Here is a 22,227-nt window from a genome sequence, read left to right on the forward strand (position 1 = left end):
ATAGAATCATAGAATCACTAAGGTTGGAAAAGCCCTCCAAGATCATCTGGTCCAACCATCCCCCTACCACCAATGTCACCACTAAACCATGTCCCTAAGCACCAGGCCCAACCTCTCCTTGAACACCCCCAGGGACGGTGACTCCACCACCTCCCTGGGCAACCCGTCCCAACGCCTGACTGCTCTTTCTGAGAAGAAATGTCTCCTCATTGCCAACCTGAACCTCCCCCGGCACAACTTGAGGCCATTCCCTCTGGTCCTATCACTAGTTACCTGGGAGAAGAGGCTGACCCCCAGCTCCCCACACCTTCCTTTCAGGTAGCTGTAGAGAGCAATAAGGTCTCCCCTCAGCCTCCTGACTAAACACCCCCAGTTCCCTCAGCTGCTCCTCATAGGACTTGTGCTCCAGGCCCTTCACCAGCTTCGTAGCCCTTCTCTGGACACGCTCCAGGGCCTCGAAAAACATACACTGTCCCCCCCACAGACACAGGGCAAACACCAGCAAGCAGCAGGGAGCCCCACAGCCCACCCCCAGGCTGCGAGCTGCCCCTCACACCCCCTGACGCGGGTGGCAGAATTGCTCCACGGGCACCCGGCCGCGCAGAGCCACCGCCTGCAGAGCCTGGGGCCAGCGGGCGCCTGAGGGCAGCGCCGCCCCGCGGCCCCCATAGCCGCGCCCGGTGCTCCCCGCTCCGCCTCAGGCCTCCGCCCGCCCCCGGCCGCGTCGCCGCACGCGTGACGATGCGGAGCCGCCCCCGGACGGACGGAGCCGGAGCCGGAGCCGGAGCCGGCGGCGGCGGCTGCGGCAGCCGCGAGCCGGGCGGCGCGGGGGCGGCCGAGGTGAGGCGAGGAGAAGAAGAAGCGAGGCGAGCGCCGGGCGGCATGGATTACCCCGAGCCGCAGGGCGCCTGGGACCTGCCCGGGGAAGGCGGCGGCGGCGGCGGCTGCTACGGGCGGCCGGCCCGCGGCGAGGAGGAGGAAGAAGAAGAGGAGGAGGAGGCGGCGGAGGAGAGCCGCGGCGTGGAGCATCCCCTGGCCCGCCCGCCCCGCCGCCACCACCACCACCACCGCCAGCAGCAGCAGCAGCAGCAGCAGCGGCCGCTCCGCGCCGCGCTCTCCACCTCGTCCTCCGAGGGGGAGCCGGAGGCCGCCCCTCCGCGGCAGCTCAGCCTGAGCGACTCGGCCGGCGGCGGCGAGTTCGACTCGGCCGAGTCCGGCGCCTCGCTGCGCTACTCCACGGGCACCGGAGGCGAGGGCAGCGAGGGAGCGGGGCTGGCGAGCAGCGAGAGCGGCGGCAGCGGCTTCTCCCCGGCGGCCTCGGCGCTGCCCGAGAGGAAGCGGCCGCGCTCGGCGGCGGGAGGCGGGCGGCCCCGCTACGAGGTGGTGCGGGAGCTGGGAGCCGAGGAGGTGCGCTGGTTCTACCGGGAGGACCGCAAGACGTGGAAGCCCTTCATCGGCTACGACTCGCTGCGGATCGAGCTGGCCTTCCGCGCCCTCGGCCCCGAGCCCCGGGAGGGCGAGGCGGTGGAGCCGGTGTGTGTGCGGAGCGGGCTCTACGAGGTGGACGTGGCCAACGCCGAGTGCTACCCCGTCTACTGGAACCGTGAGTGCGGCCGGGACCGGCCCGGGGTCCCCCCTGTCACCGGGGGGGGGACGGGGCCCTCACGGGGTTCCCCTCACGCAGGCCTTTTTGTGGGGGCTGTCACCGCGTGTCCCCCACAGAGACCGGTGGGGGTCCCCAGGTGTCCTCGCACACACGGGCCAGGTGTCCTCACGGAGGGCACACCTCGCACACAGACACCGCGGGTGCCCCTTGGGGGTGGGGGACGCAGCGGAGATGTAACCCCCTCACCCCCATGCGTGTTTTGGGGAGCCACAGACCCTTCACCGGGGGCGCCACAGACCCTTCGCCACCCCAAGAGACACCACATGGAGCAAGAACTGTGCCCCTCTGCCCCACACCTGAGGAAGCAAGGTGACAGGGCTGCCTCTGCCCGCTGCCCTCCCCAAAAAGGGGTGCCCTGCCCGCACAGGGGCACTGGGTTTACCAGGTGGCCCTTCTGTCCCCACAACACACACACGTAGGTGAATGGGGGGGTCTGAGTGCTCCCTGTCACGCAAGGAAGGGGAATGGGTGCTGCTCGATACCCACATGCATTTGGGGACAAGGGGATGGGGGGGAAAGGACCACTCTGTCCCACAGATAGTGGGGCGAGGAGGTCAAGTCTCAGACATCCAGCAGCGCTGGGCATCTTGCCCTCGTGGACACACACTGCGGAGGGCGGGATGCCCCTGGAAATTGGGTACCACTCAACATAGACTCGAGAGAGGGGGCACTGGATCCCCCTAAAGCACCCAGAGGGCAGGAGGCACTGGGTGCCCCCCATGCCGCATGCAAACTCATGGGGGAGAGGGGGCACTGGGAGCTTTTTCATACACTTCCATCTGAAAAGGGATCCGGGGATCTTTCCCTCTCTTTCCCCACTGTGCACACGCATCTGAAGGAAAGGGGGGTCTGGGCATGCACACCCTGGCATACAGAGATGGTGGAATGGGAGATCTGAGCATCCTCTTGTTTCTTGACACGTATGGAAGAAAGTGGGAGGGAAGGTGACTGTGAACCTTCTGGTTTATGCTTCCCATTTCCTAAATGGGAATGGGTGAGTGAGGGTGGAAATTTGCCATCGCTACTGCCCCCATCCTTCAATATGCGTGCCCGCTCTTCAGATGGAGCTGGGTAAAAATGAGCAATTGTTTGTCCAGTCTCCCCGCCACATGCATGCTTCTGATCCCTCTTCTTTGATGAAGAATGATGGAAGAGACACCTGGCTTCTCTACTGCTCTCATCCTCTCTGCTAGGAAAGTAACGGTATTGTGCTTCGTCTCCCCCAAGCGCATCGTTCTGCAGGGAGCATGAGGTGGGACTTCTCCTTTCTGCTTCAAGGGGATGCAACAGGCATCTCAGATGCACGGTTCTTATTTCCTATCTTTCCAACAGAGGGGTGTTTGCTTTACCACCTCAGCTTCAAAAGGAGGTGGTGATGTACGCCTTCTGTCACGCTTCCTCGAGAGGCACTGTCCCTTGCATTCATCTGTCGCCTTTGCTGGAGGAGAGGGGACCTAGGGGAACAGGTGAAAGAGCAGGCACTTCAGCTCTTCGGCCTCTTCCTTTGGAAGGAATGTGTCCTGAGGTCTTGCTGGACGAGCATGCATCTGCTCTCCTGGAGCAGATGAGCAGTGACACCGCTTACCCTCTGTCCCTGAGTCACAGCTGGACTTGCTTTCCAACTGCGTTCCTTCCAGGCCAAGGGAAATGTTAAGGAGTAGGGTGAGAGATGCGGACTGGCCGAATAGACATTGTCCTGGCATGGACTTGGAAGCAGGCAAGGCAGTTTTCTCTGGTCCCCTCTGCATATTCACAGGAGAATCACAGAGGAGCAGCAGAACTGCTTCAAAGGTGCAGATCTGAAAACCAGGGCTTTTGGTTGTTTTCCTTCTTTCTCAGTGTCTTTACAGAAGGGAGACCATAAAAGACAATACCAGGTGGCACAATTCACTTGCGGTGTGTGACGCTTTTGCCTTTCAAATCGTTGCCCCAGCAGCTGGATAATGAGCTCAAGGAGCGAGCAGAGCTCCCAGTGCACGCATGTTTTGAGTTAAAAAAGAGCCCGGGCACAGCTCCTTGTTTGGAAAGTGCAGCTTTTTTCTGTGGTACCACCCTGAAGTCCCAACTGTTGGTGCTTGCTGCATCTGCCACGTAGTTACTGGGAAGAGATGATGCAGATAATCCAGGGGATGAAGAAACTGCTGCTGTCCCCCTCGCTGGCTGTGCCACAGGGACAGAGGGGAGCGAGCGAGCAGAGCCGTCAGGTGAGGTAGGATTGCTCCCGGTAATGAGAGCAAGAGGCTGTACTCAGCAGCAGCTTAAAGGTTTAATTTCTTGACCCTGTGCTTCGTCCATTTTGGAAGCTGATTCAGTCTCCTTAAGCCCGAGGAGCAGATGTTTCAAGTAATAACATGTGCTGTGCAGAGGCGATGCTTGGAAGCAGAGATCCCCAAAGGCTAGCACCAGAAGCAGTGCTAGGCAGGAGAGAAACAAACTCCTGGTGCCGAGAAGACTAATGAAGGGGATGTTTTTTAGTCCTCGGAAAGCTGATTAAAGAGTGCTCAAGTCTTTTCTTCTTATCGGGTCCGCTCATTTGCAAGGCTGAGATAAACTTCTGGTGTTTCAGGGATCTGTCAGCGTCTTCTGGCCTAACTCCTCCTTTGCTCGCACGTTTCCTTGCCTCTGCCCTGTATATGTGAGAGTTCTCGCCTTTCTCCCGTTCTCTCCTCCCAGGTGAGGCGCTGCGTGCCCCCGTAGGCAGCTGGCCAGCGTGGCTCTGCTGCGCTGCTGCCTGGTGCTCTCTGCCTGGTTCTCTGCTGCGCCCAGGCCCGAGAAGACGGCAAGGTCAGATCCCAAGGATTCTGTCTCATCTCGCGCTTCTGAAGACCTTGGTGTGGCTGTTATTCCCCAATGACTCCCCTTTGATACTATGCATGCAGTTTTGGATCCAAAGGGTAGCTCCTACGTTGGTTCCCTGTGATACGGGCGGGAGGTGCTGATGGCATAACCAGATCTCACGCTAGACAAGACTGCGAGTAAAGGAGGAGGAACACGCTCTCTGGTTGCACGAGCATGAAAAACAATGAGTACAACTGACTTAAAATACGCTGAGGTGCACGCTAAAGGGTACAGAAACTGCTCTCTGGTTTTGCTGATTCACATTTTCGGTTCAGAGCAAAGGTCAAAAGCTTTTATCTTTGTACTTGCCCGTTTTGTTGTTCTGTTTCACATATGTGCCGTACTTCAGGGAGGGCTGCTATCTCGCAGCAACAATATTGGATGCCCTGACAATTCCATTGTGTCGTCTCAGTGACAGGAAGATGTTGATTCTAGCTGGGCATTTGCTGAAGCATTTTTTTCACTCTTCAGAAATCTTCAGCTCGTCACAGGATTCGTTTGTAACATCAGGAATATCAGACTGAGTTACAACTTGAGCAGATTAATTACTGAGAATTTTATCCTTACCTTGTGACCTCTGGGATTTATTTAATTAGCATTGTAAAACTTGCAAAGACAGCACAGGAGGACTGAAATTATTACTGTAGGCTTCCAGATAAGTGAGTAGCTTGGAGTTGGACTTCTTGTTTTCTGCGGATATAAGTGATATTTTATGTGAGGGTCTTCTGTGTGAATCATCTTACGTTATCCAGACCTCTTCTGCCCTCCCAGTTGAAGAGGGCTGCTTTACACCGGTTTTTATGTAGATTTACGTAGCCTGGGTGAGTCTGTTTAATCCACAAACTGAGGACTTTTGGGTGTCTCCGTCCTGTCCTTGGCTCACAAGTTTGTCCCATGCGGCTGTTGCCCTGTCTGGTAGTTGCCTTCCCCTTGCTTTTTGATGGTTACGTTGTCAAGTTGCATGTATTTAGTTCTGGCAGTGTTTTCTTATAAATTAGTCCGCTTTCACTCTCCAGGTAGTCGTCTCCATCCCAGCGTGTTCTCCAGTTTGAATTCTGACTGTGCTGGGGACACCCATCACCTCGGCTGATGTCTGTCATGCAGTGGTACCTTTTAAAATTGAAGTAGGACTTCTGTCCAAATCTGTCGGTATGTGGGGAGAAGCAACAACAAAATGTGTATCTCTACAGCCGTTTGGGGATTCTTTGGATGATTTTTTTTATCTTGCACGCAGGTTTGGTAAGGGATTTGTTTGATATTTTTTATAGCATGCATGTTTTCATACCTAATAGTTGCAGAAGAAGTCTATTAAATAACATAACCACTTACTGTATTAAAAAAAAAAAGGTATATTGTATATAAAGGTATACTGTATATAAAAAAAAAAGGTCCACAAGGATCGTCCCTGACTGGAGATATAAGAGTAACTTTGTTGTACTGATTAAACAGAGATTTTACAGGGCTTAGCCCCTCTGTGAGTGCTGGGGGGGGTCATTTGGTCTTGATTTTAAAATCTGTATACTTAGTCTGGAATTGGGCAGGCTAAAAACTGTTTCAGATGCCTTTGAGCTTGTGCGGAAAGAAATTTCTGAGAACTGTGTACTTCTGTGAGCTCTCTCTGAGCTGCTCTGTAAATTGGAAGAAGAGGTAGTGGTTCGCAGCTTGTAAAAAGCCTCTGCCAGTTGAGCTTTTTGCAAAATGGGATGTGAACGCCAGGGAAGCGTTATCATCCCTCTGAACCTAGAATCAGGATCACTGAAAAATCTTGGAGTACAGTAGCTAAAGCTTGGCGTTGGATGATTGCAAAAGGCTGTTCTGTTAGCAGATTTTTTTGATGTGCTTGTTTTGATGATGGAGGTAGAGGTCAGCAGCAAGATACGAACCTTTTTGTACCTCAGCCGCTGGTCGTTGTTAGGACTGCGCTGCCAAGACTAAAAATCACCATGCTGGAGCTGCGAGGTGCTTCTCTGCTGCCTGCTCTGGGCAGGAGCGCCGGGTGCCGTGCCTTCCCTCGGCAGCACAAATTTCCACACTGGCAACCCTGAACCCATCCTGTGGCACGGGTCCCATTAGACCGCTTGCCTGGCTACTTTAATCAACGCCTGCTGTTCTGAGGCTGTGTCGTTGGTTTATGGGCTTTGTCTTCTATTCCGAAACACAGAAAAAGTATTAAAACAGATTTATGAGGCAAGATGAAAATTGAGGGTTTGGAACCAAGAGTGGTTCATATCAGTACGTGGTTTTTATTTTTTAGTCTGTTTTTAGCAGCTGAACGCTTTTTTAGTTGCTTTATAGCATGCTTAGAACATTGCTTTTGGTGTCTTGGCCAGCTGAAGTTAGCTGCTGTTTCCTTTATGTAAAGGATCTTTTCATTTGAAGGGTGAATACGTGAATACTATTTTCTTGCTTTTCTCCCCAGGTATGTTACTCTTCACTTGCTAATAAAATACTGATAGGGTACATGGCAAGGTAAAGCTCTACTTTTGCTGATCAAAATCTTTCCTGGGTTCTACTCTTCTGCCTTTTTTCTTCATTGCACCTTCCTTCCAAAAGTTTTTGTTAGCTTAGGTCCAGCCAGCTTCTTCCTGCCCAGAAGGCCTAACACATGCTGATGAAACACTGCAGATCTGAAATTTGTATCAAATCACAAAGTACGTTTGTGTGTACATATGCTCTGGTTTCTGGTGCCTTCCCTGGTTTCAAAAGGGGTAACTTGGGGCTTCGAGGATGCTTTTCTAAAAAAGGTGGGAGACGTTGGCACTTTGCTTGGATGTGTCTTTGAGAACAAGCTACGTTTGTGTCTGCAGCTTTTATTTTTGTGATTTGCAAGCATTGTTTGAACAAAAATCTGTTCTCTTACTCCCATAAATGACCAGAACCGCTCTCTGGTGGATGGTATCAACTACAGCTGAGTAGTAAAGGATGGACTCAGCTTACAGAGTGAGTTGTGCTTGCCCTTCAGTGCTGTTCATCACTTTTCCTCCAGCAGGAAGGCAGAGATGCTGGGAATGCATTGGTTAGAAGTTCTCGGTGAAGGACAGAAGGATGTTATCCACTGTAACTGAGAAAGCAGAACACGTTTTTAGGATGAGAAGGATCAGGAGTTCCGTTCTGACTTCATTTGGGTTTGAGTACTGACTCAACTGTGGAGGTATCAAAGAAATAAGGTGGGACCTAATGTGGAGGTGCCAGGACCAGATTAAAAATGGATTGAATTTCTGTGTGTATGTCTGTGAGAGGGAGAGGCTGTTCAGGGAGAAAAAATACGTTGAGGGGAAAAAGAACTTGGACAGAGGTCATTTTTTGTTATCACAGAATTGAAGGGGTTGGAAGGGAGCTTGAAAGATCGTCGGGTCCAAACCCCCTGCCAAAGCAGGTTCCTTAGAGCAGGCTGCCCAGGTAGGCGTCCAGACGGGCCTTGAATATCTCCAGAGAAGGAGACTCCACAGCCTCCCTGGGCAGCCTGCTGCAGTTCTGACAGGAGCAAGAGAATATCTGTAGGATCTGACACTATAGAAGTTGATAAGCAGAAGAACTGATGGAAGAAAAATTTGCAGAAGAGCGAGAAATAAAAATTAGAAGCATGAGCAATTCTGTCAGTGGTACGTAAGGCTGAAAAAGGTATAGGTAAAGTAATGGTTGGCCAGAGAGAAGGTCAGTAGGGTGGTGTGAGGTATTTGAGTGTGGGTTGCAAGTAGCTGAAGCCATGCTGGAGTGTGCTTGGCATGGAGATGCACGGAGACTGTAAAATTTCTAAATTGCATGGCAAGTGGGCTCTGAGATGAAGGAAAATCCCTGCAGAGGAGGAAGAGGGAAGGAACTGAGAGAAAGGGTTAGCGTGCCCTTGAATACGTTCGGCTCGTGCATTAGTGGTACTGGTAGGTCTCAGGCACGCACAGGAAAAATCTTAATGTTGTTTTTTTAAAGATATTCCTGTACAGGAACGTTCTTGCTCAAACTGTACGTACATAATCATTGCTGCTTGGTGCTAGAGAGCTTGCTAACAAAGACCAACTGAAGAGCACCTCCCAGGAGAGCACGTACACTTAGAGCTGAGGGTGCGATTGTGCAAAAGTCCCGTGACTTTCGGTGGGATTCGAGCATGTGATCAGGTTTTCGGAGTTACTCCCATGTTTGTCATGTGGCACAGTCATTCTTCTGCGGTTCAGTTTAGCTTTCACCTCGTGCTGTTTCAAAAAATGCAAGCTGCTGTGGGTTAGAAAAGGGCTGGGAAGGGACCAGCTCCTACAACTTACTGACTGCAGCAACAAATGCTGCTGGTGGAAGCGCCTCACTTCAGAGTATCAGCACTGAAATTTGGTAAGCTATAATAATAGATTAGGATTCAATAAAAATAAGACCCTGAACTTCCAACTGCAACCCTGTTTCACATTTCAACAGTCCAAATTTTTTTGATGAGTGTTTCCTGCACGTCTTTGACATGGCTACTGAGGTGGCTTTTAGGATTTCGTATTAAGCCATTGGGTTCAAGTTTGTGTAAAGAGTGATTGCAGAGATGATGATGAAACTATACAAAAACAGAAAAGTCCTTCCTGAAAAACATGGTACACGCTATAGTTTGGGGTAATATACAGCGATCGAGATGAGAAGTGACTTTGAAAGTATTCATCTCTTTCTGAGGGGTTTCTTCTGTACTTCTTGCTGTTTGAACCAGCCCCAAAATCAGCCTTTCTTTTTTGTTTTGGGTTGCTCAGTAGTGTAAACCGATTAAAAATGGTTCAGGGTAAAGCAACTACAAGCTGTTGCTTGAGTACTTCGTGTGGTCCTGATAAAACAGCGGTGATTTCACGTTCACAGCGGAGCAAAATACATGTTCCTCTCTAGCAGAGCCTGACATTGAAGCAAGTGCAGAGGCTTGCATGTGTAGCTGCTCTGCAGATCAGAGTCGGGAAAGAAAATCCCTTCTATGCCAATCAGATTGCTCTTAATATGTTTAGTCTCTGTGAAACTCAAAAGTAACTTCCACCTGTAATCTTGAAATAGGCTCCGTAAAGCAATTTAGAATTATTTGATGGACCAGCAGAATAATATCCTTTACCACTCTGCAAATGAAGTCTCGTTTGATCTGGATGCTCAGTAAAATTCTGTCTCTGTAAATTCATGTAGCTACATCTATTAAGTCTTCTGAGGCCAGGATTTTACCCATGAATTCCTCTTTAGGTTATGTTGTTAATTCTGGAAGAGCAGAGCAGATTGCTGTGTTTGGAGTTAAACAAAAGAAGGTCATCCTGGCCATGATTAAAGAATGGTTCCGTTTATTTAAATATCAGGAACCTGCTCTGTTCTGAAATGATATACTGGGAAATAGCTAGAAAGCTATAGAACACTAAGCTGTAGCAAAAAGTCCCTTACCTAGCGATTATGGAAATAATAAAATTTTATTTTTTTGTCTTTTATTACATCTGTTTGTTCACCCCGTGTGCACAGTCTGGTCACCAGCAGTAAAACACAGGGCTCTTCCATCTCATGAGCAGTTTCTGTAACCATCTGTTCTCCTAATAAAGCTTCCTGTTCTCATTATATATATATATTTATTTTTTCTTCAGGAGAACTAAGTAAGAGGAACAGCTACTATCCCGCAAACTGTGCTCTGTGCATTTGCATTAGCAAAAGTAGGACCTGCACATCATTACTGCTGGAGAGGCAGTCGTGGCGAGGGCTGTTGGGTGGGTAGGATGCATGCTGGTGCTGCTTGGGTAATACCAGAGCTTATCCTTTCACACTAGTGAGAAGTCTTATGGGCTGTGCAATAGTTAATGTGCCTAAAATATATTTCTAAGGCCCGATAAAGTAGGAATGAATAGCAAATACTAAAAAGTCCAGAATAGCATCGTGGATGCTGTTGTAGAATACATTTATTTCAGTGGCTCGTGTCAACGTGCAGGTTCCTGTATGTATTACATTGCAAGTCTTGGTGTGCAGCACTCCCAGCAATGTTCAGCACTTGTTAGAAGAACTGTTAATAGCAAACGAACAAAACCAAACCAAACAAACAAAAAACACATTCTTGCCCCTTTTTCCCTCCTTAGTGTGTGGGCACCTCCCTTCATTATTTCAGTCGCTTTCAGCTGAGATGTCACGCATTGTAGCCTCAGAGTTACATTCAGTTTGCGCAGATATGATCCTCGTGCACTGCAGGTTGTTCACAACTGTGGTAGCAAGGAAGCCAAATTGGAGGAACAGAAATTACTGCGCTGGAAAGCAGAAGTCCTGTATATCAAGCTGACCACGCTTCATGACCTTGTGTTGCTTATCCAACCCTTCGGCTTTGTCTTATTCAGCAGAATGTAAATTTTGATTTTTGAGCCTTTGAAGGTTATATTAACCTTTTAGATCTCATTTGTGGGTAAATTGTTACAGCTGGCTGGAGCCTGGTGTGTAGATGGAGCTAGAAGTGCCTTGACTTTGCCATCAGACCTGAACAAGTTGCTTCGAAGCAACAAAACAAAGCTCACTGCATCTTGCTTTCTTCTGATTTCATTCCATCTGCGCATCTCCAGGTTGTGTGCTGGCTTGTATTGATAATTCTGGAACAGACCTCCTCTTGTTTTCCTTTTTAAGCTCTGTAAGCTTTTAGTTATAAGCTTGTCTGGTCTTAGTTCTGCAGGTTTTCTTGGCTCTCATCAGGTGAGGTGAAAGAGCTTTATGAGCCAAAGTTCATGCTGTACGCTATTTAAATTTAGGTATTTTTTACTATTTTGCCATTTTAAGCAATACAAATGGTCATGTTCATGTAGAAGTAGTACAAAAAGAAAAAAGCAGGCAAAATCTGCTCCATTATTACTTTTCCTACTGTATCCTGAAGGATTTACATAGCTTTTTTCATGCAATTGATATTTGGGTGGTGGTCACACAATTCAAAGATCTTCACAAAAAAAGAATAGCTGGCGTATAACGTATATAGATTACTGCACGTGTACTGTGTGTTGCATGTAGTTTTTATTTTCACACGCTTTTGTTCTTAAGAGGATTTAGGTGATTCTCAGGGTGTAAATTGCATGTGTTCTTGTCTCTTCACATAATTACAGCTCTTGTATTTGGCTTTTCAGGAAAAAAAGGACTCGTTTAAAAATGTATAAATCCTTTGTTGCAGTCACTTAAACTATTTTTCTCCAGAAGTGGTAAAATATGTATGACTAATTAAAATAAAGGGCTTTTCATTAGCTCCTAATCTCTGCCATTCAAACTTCTTTAGGACTCCTTGTGTAAATACGCCCTGGAAGTGTCTAACCAGCCAAACGTATCGGTATCTTTCAGTTTGGAGCGTCGCCAGCTGCAGATTATATGGCGTAAGACTTAAGGCAGTAAAGAAATCAAGGCAAATCCTTTCCTAGGGATCAAGGTTGTAGGGACAAAGATAAATAACACTTCCTCTTACAGATTTTGAATTCTGTATTGGTGGGGGGAAAAAAATCGTATTATGATGTAAATAGCCGTGTATTTCATTCACTTCATTCTTCCGTAAAAGAAAAAAATACTGAGAGACGTTAGCTTAAGCTTTCTAAAATCATCTGAATATTGAAGACAGGAATGAATTTATGGAGGGTGGATAGGAATGAGTGAAACTGGGTCTCAAACCGGCTATTTTGGTACATCGTTTTTTAATGGTGATTAATGTAATAGCCTGCGTTGAGTTCACTGGCTGAATCAGGGTAATCTTTAAATAACAGCACCTGTCCAAGATGAAGCAGCGTTGTTTACCGAGGCGCACCTTTGCCATTTCCCACAGCCAAGCAGCTGATAGCGAGCAGTCTCTGCTGTGTTGTAACCGCCTCCTTTCCCCACCCAAGCCAGGGCATGCAACGGGATTGCCTTTAGCACAGTGCTCGTGCTTTGTAGCTCACGTGCCCCTTACTTAGTTTGACCCGAACCGAAATCCAGCGTTAGTCTCGTGGTATAGCCATCATTGCTCAGTTTTCAAAACCCAGATATTAATGGGAAGTTGTTCTTCCCTATTTCTAACGAAAGGTAATATACGGTACAGTTCGTTGTCATCTGTGATAAATTTGGTGATTCCGGTTCTGAAAGACAGTGACCAAGCCGTGCTCCTGATGGAAGGAAGCGTCGTTCGCTTGCCTCCGGCACCCAGAGGTTTTCCTGCGGAGGTTTCCCGGCAGGAGAGCAGAGATCAAACCTGCCACCCAGCCAGAGCCACGGAACGAGGCACGAGGCGCCGTGGCCGCGGGTGCAGGGTGGGACAGTTCAAAGGCTGTGGGGCAGCAGCTCCTGGGTCTCCCTGAAATCCCAGTGAGCTTTGGACTGCGGAATAACCTTACTCAGCTTTTAAAGCCCTGGTCTGAAAACAAAGCTCCCTAATAATCTGTCTTTGGATCTGAGGGTGATTTATAGATGAAGTGTTTTCCAGATAAATGCCCTTTCCAGCCCTAGAGCCAGATACATTAGTTTATTCCTAAACTAAATTATACTGTAAAGATTTTACAATAAATTCTTTCTTATTTCAATCATGCCTTTTTTTTTTTTTCCTGGCTGAGCCTTTCTGGAGGAGGCTCTTGCCCATCTATTATTTGAGAGTTGCTGTTGAATGCTGCCATCTACTTTTTTTTACAGAACCATTGTGGGAAAGTTTCTTGGGCAGAAATAACCTGAAAATGTTTATTTTAATTGCTAATGCTTAGAATTTTAGAAATCTGGAGGTGGAAATTCCCACGTGAAAACCTTGAAACCCTTCAAAAATGAAAAAGAGGCGTCTTGTATTCATTCGGTGCCGAGTATAAAATAGTATTCATGTGGCTTTTAAAAAAAATCTTTCTGTGGATTCAATGAATGGAGCCTCGTAGAATGCTTAGTCAAGAATTAAGGAACTGCTCGCAGATTTTCCCAGTAAGGATCAACATCTGACATGGCTGTGTCATTGGTTCAGCAACAATGGGATCCTTTATATGCGCTCGCATCCTATGTGCGTTTCATTTCTTGCTACAGACAGCGCTTTGTTGTACGAGCAGCCTAACTGGATGTGTGTGTGTTAGCTCCGCTGAAGAATGCGGATATCTGACAGGTGTAAAATGTAGGGGGACACGGCAAAGGTTAAGACAAGCACACGATGAGCAGCTATTGTTTAAACTTATTTTTTGTTCTTGGTGCAGCTCAATGTAACGTCGCTGTGGCTAAAGCTTTCACGTCGAGAAAGCTCATTTCAAATACTGACATTTCACACTTCATCGAGGTAGGTTCCAAAACCAGTTTAAGTTTTCATAGACAATTGAAATTTGTGTCATTTGTAGTGACTGTCAATTTCCGCAGTTTAAAGCCACCTCTTGTTTTTCTGACGGTTTGGATTCCTTTTTGTTAACCGTGCCCTTTGAGCACCCCGTCCTTTTTATTCACCTGGTTGGACCATCAGTATATGAAAATTAGAAATTCAGTGTTAGAAATTCAGGGCGTAACAATTCAGCCCTATCGGGAAGAGCTATTTTAGCTGGAGGAACAGAAGTTGAATGGCAGAACCGGGTCCTGTGCTGCTTCTGGTTGCGTTTTGGTCAGGCCAACCAGTCTGTGGTCTGTGTTGTATGCACAGAGCTGGTGATGCGGGGAGGTCAAAACATTTGAACAGCATTTGGAGAAATGCTGTTTGCCTGTAAATCTTTTACAGGAAAGGTTTTGAAACTGCCTTTGGAACATTCGGAGCGTTCCTGCCATGTGGGGAGATTATTGCAGGAAGATTTTCCTGTTTCTTTCGTAGGTTGTAGATGCAGTGGTCCAAGGGACGAAGAGTTCAGAACAATTCAGAGGTTCCAAGTAAATAAGGGAGGTGCTTGCAAATCTCTGCTACTTACACATTCTCACCTGTGAGCAGCTGGCGTGAAAAATACTTGAAATACTTGTGCTGTATATTAGCGTCCATGGGCACAAGGCATGCTAGGGGTATATCTGTATCAGAGGGCAGTGCAGAAGCTCCCGAACCTGCATCCAGCCTAGTGGGACGTGGCCCATCCCAGCGTGGTGCTCAGGCGGTGAGAGATCTGCTGGCAGCTCTGCTGAGCCGTGCTGTGCTCCTGCCAGCCTGGTGCCAGGTCAGGCATCTCTGCTTCTGTCCTTTGCTCAGGAACCATGAAGTCTTTGTGCTTTGTATTGACTTTTTTGGTTGGTTGGGTTTTTGATTTTTGTTTGTAGTTTACCCAGCTAATGTTCCTTTACTTTTTTTTTTGCATCTATTGTTTCTCTCTCAGCTGTTACCAGCTGTTCTCACACCTTCCAAGTAGGAACAGTTCTTGGGCAGTAAAGCCTAGCTTTTTTTCCCCCATCCCCTTTTCTAAGCCTCTCCTTTTGTGGTTGAGTACTACTTGGAGAGCTGAGCTTGTGCATTAGTCTGTACACACACTAAATGTTTGCGTTTGGCTGAGTCTCCCTTTATATCTGAGGGATGCAGCAGCACACGTGAGTGTGCGCTGGAAATCGGTGGTGGGATCACCCGGGGGTCTTGGCCAGCCCCCTGGGTTTCTGTGCCAGTCCCACGAGGCTGGAGGTACATGGCCATGGTGCAAACACCCTGCGCTTCTGCTCTATTTTCCAGGTATAGGAGGAGAAATTCTGAGCTGAGCTAGCTAAAATGGATAGTATTGTCTCAAAACTCTTGCAGGGAGCCGTGTAATAGGAGAATTCTTGCTCCCTGCAGCCCCGGTATTTAGTTCGGGCATCAGTCGTGGTTTGGTGAAGAATAGATACCAGGACGTGTTTTTTGAGAGACTTCTGTCTTGTCACGTGGACAGCAAATGCTTGGCACCCAGCTTCCTTTTTCAGAGTGCTGAAAATGAAACTAGAGTGACAGGGACTGAAATCCACCCTCACTGAAAAACTGATTTTCATCAAGAAATAACTTGAAATGCATCCTTTATGTTAAGTGATACGCAAACTGAGTTATTTTAAGTGCAATTCCCAAAGGAAACAAAGCTCTATGCAGTCAGGGTAAGCTGTGTGGTTTTGTCTCCTCGTTCTGCATCATCCTTATGACTTCGAAACCATTGGTTCGTATCAGTCAAATTGTGTAGGGAAACATTTTAAATACGAGGCAACTGGGTACAGAGGAGTATAATCCCATTAAAGTTGGGCTGTTGTTTGAACTTAACCCTGAATAAATTTTGCAGAATGTACATCTTTCTGTCCATCCTTCCCATCCTCAAACACCCTCAGCCCCGTGGGAAGAAGTGGTGTTTCTCAAGGCAGTTGTGGTTACCTTGTTAGGGGTCCCAGCAGAGGGAGTGTAACTTTTTCATCAAAACACCACCGAGTTCCCTTTCCCTTTTATCTGCTCTCAGTTTGTGATCTGTAGCATTAAAGAACCTCTCGTTTGATTTTTAGAAACAGAAAAGATTCCTGTAATGCGTGGACAATGGTTTATTGACGGTACGTGGCAACCTCTGGAAGAGGAGGAAAGTAACCTAATAGAGCAGGAGCATCTCAACCGCTTCAGAGGCCAGCAGCTGCAAGAGAGCTTTGATATGGAAGTATCAAAACCTGTTGATGGAAAGGAAGGTAAGATCACTTTTGTAGTATGTTTTCTGGACAGCTGGGGTCTTATATAAGAGCATGATCTGTGACGGTTTTTCCGTCCTATGTAATGAGCAGTATTATAGACTTCAGTTTGCGGTCCCCTTCTCCAGTGCATCTTAATGTTGTAGGATTTCCTTCTAGCACATTTGTTGAACACTGTAAAATTATATTCATGGATAAACAACTTGCTCCCACTTTGCTTAATGCTTCGTATCTTTGGTTAGTGTTTGAAATCTTACTTCAAACTGAAATCTCTTTATGGGCCAAGAAGAGTGTCAGTGTCTGAATGCAGACTGGCTCTTAGCTCTCTGGCCCGTGTTCCTAATTCTGCCCTAAAGGGAGCATCAGTTTTACAGATCACATTTGCAGATCATTTTCCGTTCTAGTTCAATCTGTGACTTTATTAGAGTAGTTTTCAGCTATAGAAGATCTTAGGCATTCATGCTGTTACGGAAGTCCTTATACTTTAATGACCAGGCTGAGGATGCCCAGTTCTTGGGAAATCTCAGTCAAATGCATTTAACATTTTTAAGAATAGTGTTCTGAAATTACTGTCTGTCTATTGCATGCAGTTGAATTGGTTGCTCTGGGTAAGTGTAGCACAGCAAAAGCTCGGTATTTTTGCTTTCACACTTTGCTTTTGTGTTTTGGTTGTCACTTGTTCCACTTCCACAAAAAAAAAAAGAGCTGCAAGTACAGAGCCCTTCCAGTACACTTTAGTAACATTTTTGGTTGTGTATTCTTTACAAAGCAGCTTTATGTTTAAGCTTCTTTAAACTACAACTTTGTACAAAATGTTTAGAGAATGGAGGAGTGGCCATGTTTTGGCCATGAATATGGAGGAGTTCTGTGGGAACTGTGTGACCACGCAAGGAAAACCTTGTTAATAATTTAGAAGCAAGATAGTATTCAGGGTTCTTCTGTAATAACTGTGGGAAAAACCAGAAGTGCGTTTTTTGACTTACAGAGATTTGTTAGTAATGCAGAAAGCAGTTAAGTTCCTAACTCCCCTCAAAGCTAGCAAAAACTCTGAATTATTTTTTTCTATTTGTACCACTTTAAAAATTCTTTCCCTCTGGCCAAGTCTGCAGTAGCCTTCTGCCTTAACAGCTCTGTCAGGTAGGTACATGAAATTGTGTGACCCCTGAGCCACAGAACTGTGCCAGCAAAAACCCTCTTTTGAAGGGCACTGTTACCTGTTTTCAAACGTGCTAATATTTAGTGTTTCACTGCACTGAAACAAAGCTCAGCTTTGCTATTACAGCTGTACCCTCCGTGTGAGTGCAGTGCTGTTCTGGTAGGGCAGTATGCTTTCGCTTGGAAAGCACATCTTTATGGCTGCTGAGTGCTTCCAGCCTTTGGTAGCTTAACTTCTGATGGGAGGAAGGAATAATGTCTGTTTGCACTTGGGTGCACCTCACTGTGTAAGGAATGGAGCCCAGGTGGGCTTTTTTCAGCAAAAGTCTGGCTTATGGAACAGAAATTTTCAGATTTGAGGTAGAAGAGATTGAGGAAAGGAGTGAGAAAGATACAGTCCCTGTTATTTACGAAAATATAAAAGACCAGAGAAAGACTCCAGCCACCAGAGCCTTTTGTAATACTAAAGTAAAAAATAATAGCTCTGAATGGAGTCACTTGAAAATAGAATACGTGTAACATCACCAAAACCTTTCAATAGATTTTTTGTAGTAATAGGGGAGGGAGTTGCAGAAAAATTATTAAACAATAAGTGTGAAAAGTGATTTTGTCATGATGATGTACCTCTAAAAACATCTCTGGTCAGCTGGCATCTATGATTGCCATCTGCACACAGCACTGGGAGAAGCTTTGTGATTTGCATGGTCTTTGGTGAAGTAAACGTAACTAGTTTACTAGTTACTAGTGCTGAATTCAGCTTAAATTCCTTAAATTGCATCCTGTATTAAACACATTTGGTCCCACCAAATTTTCCAGGTAGCTGTTATGAGCTGTTGTGACTAATGAAAGTTAGAATAGATCTGTAAATATCACTGGGAGGCAAAATGGCTGTTCACAATGCTGTGATAAACCATTGTAAATGGTGAAAAAACAGCAATCTTACGTGACTTCTCAGCAAAAGCGAAGGCAATCTGCTGTAACAAAGCCTCTTATTACTTACACGTAATTACTTTATTATTTGAACATGCCACTTTGCATCATAAATAATGAAACGCTAGCTTGTCAATGAGAACGGTGTTGATACTCAGCTGACAAACTTGGTGGTTCCTGATTTTTCCCCCAGTTTTTGCCGTAACCAACGGCAGCAGGCTGAGAAGCTAGGAGCAGGTTCCCGTTTTGCTGCTCCTGCTTTGGATAACTTTGATAATCCTTTTCAGCCTACTACGTTGGGGCAGCATACAATATCCTGTAAGCTAGCATCTAAGATTCAGTGTACAGTTCGTTTGCATATTTTTTTTTTTGTGCTCTGAAATCCTTTCCTGGAGAAAAGAGGACTGTGAGCAAGTTTAGCGGGTGTTCAGCACCCTCAGCTTTTCAGTAGCCTGCTAGCACATCGCTGGCAGTGGAATGACCCCATTTAAGCGCAGGTTGAGTGGTGCCGCTTCCCTTGTTCGCGTGGAATCAGCCGTACAGATGAGTTCAGCTTTGCAAAAAGTGGCAATGAGCAACTATGCGTGTTACCTGCGCTTGTTTGTTGGCGTTGTCCAAGTAGATTAATGGGACCTTTAGTTTTGCCGTATCCAGTTGGCCTGGATTTGGCTCCCAGAAAGTTATGTTCTGTGGGAGTTTGTAGGTGAGGTTCCCAGGTACCAGAGCTCTTCCTGTTGCTTATAGAAATGAGACAAATTCCTGAGATTTCTGGAGGGATGCTTAGCCCTGAATGTGTTAGCACCTGTAATGCCTGAAGAGGCCAGTTACCGGAGATCTCTGAAGTGCAGCGTGCATGTGAGTAGTGGGGATGTGACAGCTGATTCCCCAGGCACGACAGACCAGGCAGATGTGTGCATGTTGAGGAGGAATGGTGAGGGCACGAGCCTCTCTCTCCTCCTTGGCTATGCAGGATGTTCTGCCCCCTGAGATGCCTCAAACCAGGCCAGGGGAATGCTACCAGAATACCAGTGGAAGCAAATGCTGCAAGGGCATCACCTCACTCCTCCACAGCTTGACTGCCCTCTCTTTCACATCTCATCACCCTGGAGCCTGCTTCGATCCTGGCCGAACTCCAGATGTGTTTTTCAGTTTTAAGGGTTGGTTTAATAGTTGATAGATACAGGAAGGGGCATTGCTATTCTGTCTTGTAAGACAGGGTAACCGATACAGCTACAGGAAAAGAGAAAATGCCAAATTATATACAGAACATAAATACAATACAGCTAGAGGAAACCACACGAAGGATGAGCACCAGCGGTTTGGCTGCATTTCTGTGTCGATTCTATTGTGAAGGCAAATGTCTGCAGCCTGTGTTGGAGTTGATGCAAATCACAAATATAATATCAGCAGATTCAGGAAAGGATCTTCTGGCTTCTCATTACTTTAAGGAATTTTATATATTTTTTTTGAGTAGCTGTCATTTAGTAGTTGTAGTGGGGAGTAGAGCTTGCTGTTTGATACTCAACAATTTGCTAAAAGTGATTGAGTCTGACACATTACACCCCTAAATGAGATGCTGCATTGCTGAAACAGTATATGTAGGCTTCCAGGTCTGATTTGTTGTCTTGCCTCTCTGTTGATAGGCAGACGATGTTTGGCTCTCAAATTCATTTATCTAGTACTTGTTTTGTTTTTGGTTTTGTTTTTTTTCATCCAGGTAACACTAGGCTCTCTTATATATTGGCTTTGCATATCTTTCTTAAGGAAGATTCATTCTTCAAACTTCCAACTCAAGTCAATTAACTTTACTTCTAAAAATGTTTAAAAACATCAAACAGATGTAAATTAATACCAGCACAAGATGTAAGGTGATGTTTTGATCTAAATTCTTCGGTTCAAAATTTAAAATGTAAATATCGACACTTAAAATATGAAAATATCTGGGGTGTTTATTTGATCACACTGAGAATGGATAGATACCTCTGTCTTTCTGCAGTAATACAGACCTTTCTTGTACTGCATATACCCAGTTGTAATACTTAAACATATTACTGTTGTAAAATAATTCTATAAATATTTCTGAGATAAATATTATATTCTAATATTATAACACTTGTTCTGCAAAGCAGTAACTGAGATGAAAGAATCTAGAAGGGAATCCAAAAAGGGTATCATAATACCTTGTTAGCAGTCAGTAAACTTAAAATGCACAGAATAATGTAACATTTAGAAGCTGCTTTTTGTGCGTGCTCAGGCAGCTGATGAGTTCAGGACTTCTCCAAAGAAGGAGAGGAGCAGCATTCTCTGGTGACTTCGTGATATCAAGGCCACTGAAAGAGAAAGCAAGACCATGCACTTGGATCGTGGCAGGTTCTCAAAGCTTCTTAGACTACATGTTCTGCTAATAGCATCCAACCACAGTAAAGGCAGTGATGTTCTGCAACTTAAGCATTGATTTTCCTGCCTTGCTGTGTGAGCAGAGCACACGTGCCCCTCGCTATGAGCTCCCAGGGCACAGAGGAGCTGTCAGCAGGCAGCCCACTGCCCGGGTGCAGGGAGGTGATCGAGGATGGAAGAGACACAAAGCAGGCTGACCATGAGCCAGAGGTATGGTCTGTGGGACCCACTGCTGCCTGGTACGTGGTAAAGCTGCAGTCTTTGCTGCACAGTGGGGACGGTGCTGGACAGCAGGTGCTCAGCAAGAAGAAAGGGGAAGGAAGAGCAGGCATTGCTTCCTGCTGCACTAGGTTAGCGTGGCAGCTAATTCTGATTCTTCCATTCAAGGCCACTGAGCAGTGCTTCTAAGGGTGCATCATAGACTGGTCCCTAATATAAATAATATTCTCTAGCAGCTTTAAGGTTTGCTACCTATATTTAAAGAATATTTGATCAGCTGTTACTGTCATGTACAGTTATGTACCTATCATCTTCAGATGTATTCATTTAATTAGGATGAAGTGAAGCCGAAAGTTTCATGTATGTGATAGTGAGATAGGAATAGGTGTAGATGATTATATTTGCACAGAGAGGCTGTGGAATAGCCATCCATAAAGATGCTCAGGATTCAGCTGGAAATCTCCAGAGCAACCGGAGCCAAATTTGAAATTGGATTAAACTTAAAAGTTGATCCTGTCTGTGGGGGATTGGAGCAGACAACCCCCAGCGAGTCCTTTCCATGGGAGTTACTCTGTGATCGATTCTATGTTAGGTTATAAGAAATGTAGAAAAAAATCCCATGAGTCAGAATCAGAACAAATTCTATAATGCATTGATTTTGAAAGTGCCTAAGTTTATTGTGTTTTGTTATGGATTTCCAGTGTGTGGTTAGATGCCACGAAAAACAGAAAAATTGCATTTGGAGTAGTTGCTCCGTTCTGCCTTAGATTTCAAATACGCTTTTCCCTGTTCATAAAAAAAAAAAAGCATTTTTTTTTGTTGTTGCAGCTGACTAAGTTAACCTTTACAAGGGAAAGTCTTGTTCATAGAACCAAAGTCATCAAGATCAGAAGGATCTGTGGAGATCTAGTCCAACCCCCTTGCTCAAAGCAGCAGGGCTGATGAGGGCAGGCTGCTCAGAGTGTTTCCAGTGGGGTTTTGATCATCTCCATCTAAGGAAACTCTGGGCAGTCTGTGCCAATGTTTTACCACTGTCACCATAAAAAAAATAAAAATAAAAAAAAAAACCTTTCTTATACTTGACTTGAATTTCCTGTGTATATTCCTCTTGTGAGTTGTATTGCAAGAGCAAGTAAAATACTCTGTAGACTAAATTAATCCATCAGGTCCCAAGTGCAGTAACTGTGAGCCTAGTTTTCTTCTCCTGTAGAAAACAGATGTGCAACAGCAATATACTTAACCTGCATCTGTATTAAGGCATCTGCTGACAGAGCTGTTAGCTGAGGATAGGAAGAAGCTTGGGAAGCCCTTGACACAAGCATGGAATATCACCCACTGGCACTGGCATTAGCTACTGGGCTACAGAGTACCAATTACTCCTGGTGTTTGTAAGGGCAGATGTCATTTCAGTTGCAATTTCCCTATTCTCCAGCAGGCTGACTGATTTCCAACCGTTGCAGCTTTAGTGACTTCATGGATTCAGAAGCCCAACTGGAAACTCTGATTTCTCA

The 22,227-nt window shown here is 46.2% G+C and overlaps 1 protein-coding gene across 4 annotated transcripts in view; it reads left to right on the top strand.

The window, feature by feature from the left end:
* The first annotated feature begins 716 nt into the window (after positions 1–716).
* Positions 717–22,227, top strand: part of DDHD1 (DDHD domain containing 1) — a 66,509-nt gene continuing 44,998 nt past the window's right edge. For 2 of the 4 annotated variants that reach the window (XM_083836770.1, XM_083836771.1), the window contains exons 1-3: positions 717–1,603; positions 4,340–4,450; positions 15,842–16,015. In XM_083836770.1, the coding sequence (XP_083692896.1) occupies positions 742–1,603; positions 4,340–4,450; positions 15,842–16,015 (1,147 nt within the window). In that variant the 5' untranslated portion in view covers positions 717–741. The remainder of the gene's footprint in view (positions 1,604–4,339; positions 4,451–15,841; positions 16,016–22,227) is intronic. The other 2 variants (XM_083836772.1, XM_083836773.1) reach the window with 1 other exon arrangement.

The sequence above is a fragment of the Anser anser genome (genome assembly GCF_964211835.1).
Source record: "Anser anser genome assembly, chromosome: 5".
Lineage (NCBI taxonomy): Eukaryota > Metazoa > Chordata > Aves > Anseriformes > Anatidae > Anser > Anser anser.